At 34.3% G+C, this 1118-nt stretch overlaps 1 protein-coding gene across 1 annotated transcript; it reads right to left on the bottom strand.

Annotated features, from left to right (window-relative positions):
- Positions 1–20: 20 nt before the first annotated feature.
- LOC111386903 (malate dehydrogenase, glyoxysomal-like) lies at positions 21–1112 on the bottom strand. The gene is made up of 2 exons (XM_023011404.1): positions 942–1112; positions 21–286 (listed from the first exon to the last, which is right to left on the bottom strand). Exons 1-2 carry the CDS (start codon positions 1017–1019, stop codon positions 32–34), a joined length of 333 nt encoding a protein of 110 aa, XP_022867172.1. The 5' UTR covers positions 1020–1112; the 3' UTR covers positions 21–31.
- Positions 1113–1118: the final 6 nt, after the last annotated feature.

Below are 1118 nucleotides of genomic sequence, written 5' to 3'. Positions count from 1 at the left end.
TACAATAAACTGACAGATAATAGAATATCAGTTAACTAATGGAAATTAAAAATGATAAAAAATGAATTACCACAGCACCAGTGTCCATGTGGCTGATATCTGCTGTTACTCCTGGAGTGTTTACTACATCATAAAGATGAAGCACCGATACCAATGGATTCATCTTCATAAGCATTGCTAATGGCTGGCCTATGCCACCTGCTGCACCCAATATTGCCACCTTGAATCCAGGTGATCCTCCTTTTGCCCTACAGTTCTCCAGTCTCAAATTCGAACTCCCTTCCATCTTTAGGTTCACATTTCAGACAAGTAAAAACAGTTCAGTTTAAATCAGTAAAATGATCCAAGAAAAAGCACGAGCTTTTTCCAAATTTCAAGAAAAGCACGAGCTTTTTCCAAATTTAAGCAATCAAATAATTATAAAGCAACAAGGGTCGTTCAAGACAATGTCATTAGAATGAGCACGATCACCTTTTAAATCCCAAGTTGCTTATGAAAACGAGTGAGAGCTAAATTTTTAGCAAAAAATGTCTAATTGATCATCAAATTTCATTTTATTTCAAGTCGATCATTTAACGTACACGTCATCAATTTGGTGAATTAATCCATATCTAGAAAACAGTTACGTGCCCGTTAGTCAAACCAGAGAGAATGATCAAATTGTAGTCACTCAATTATAACAAATTATTCCAAAGAAAATAGAGTTCAAATGAAAATAGGGATTTTTGCTAGAATTTCTGACCCCTAATGTTTTGAACCCTAAACGAAACTACAATAAAAAACGAAAAAGCTTCAGATTTTTAAAAATTACTCATAATCATATTATATTGAAGCCAACTTACATCGGTGAGGACGGATTTTCTCAGTCAGAAACCAAATCGGAAATGAATTAAACGGTAAAAAATAAATAAAAGGAAAATAAGTGGGAAATCAGAAAGCACCTTAAGATTATTAGTGCGCGGATTAAGATGAGCTGTTATTCTGGCAATCCGTCGATTAACATCTGCACTTGCCTGCATTTTTCCACTTCAGATAATTAATTTTGTTATCGAGAGCACAATATGCGAATTTGCTTATCTGTATCAAGAATTCGCGTTGTAGAATTTCTATGTTGAGTG

This window comes from Olea europaea, unplaced genomic scaffold, assembly GCF_002742605.1.
Source record: "Olea europaea var. sylvestris unplaced genomic scaffold, O_europaea_v1 scaffold37645, whole genome shotgun sequence".
Lineage (NCBI taxonomy): Eukaryota > Viridiplantae > Streptophyta > Magnoliopsida > Lamiales > Oleaceae > Olea > Olea europaea.
The sequence above is the reverse complement of the archived record's forward strand: the minus strand, read 5'-3'. Positions and strand labels throughout refer to the sequence as shown.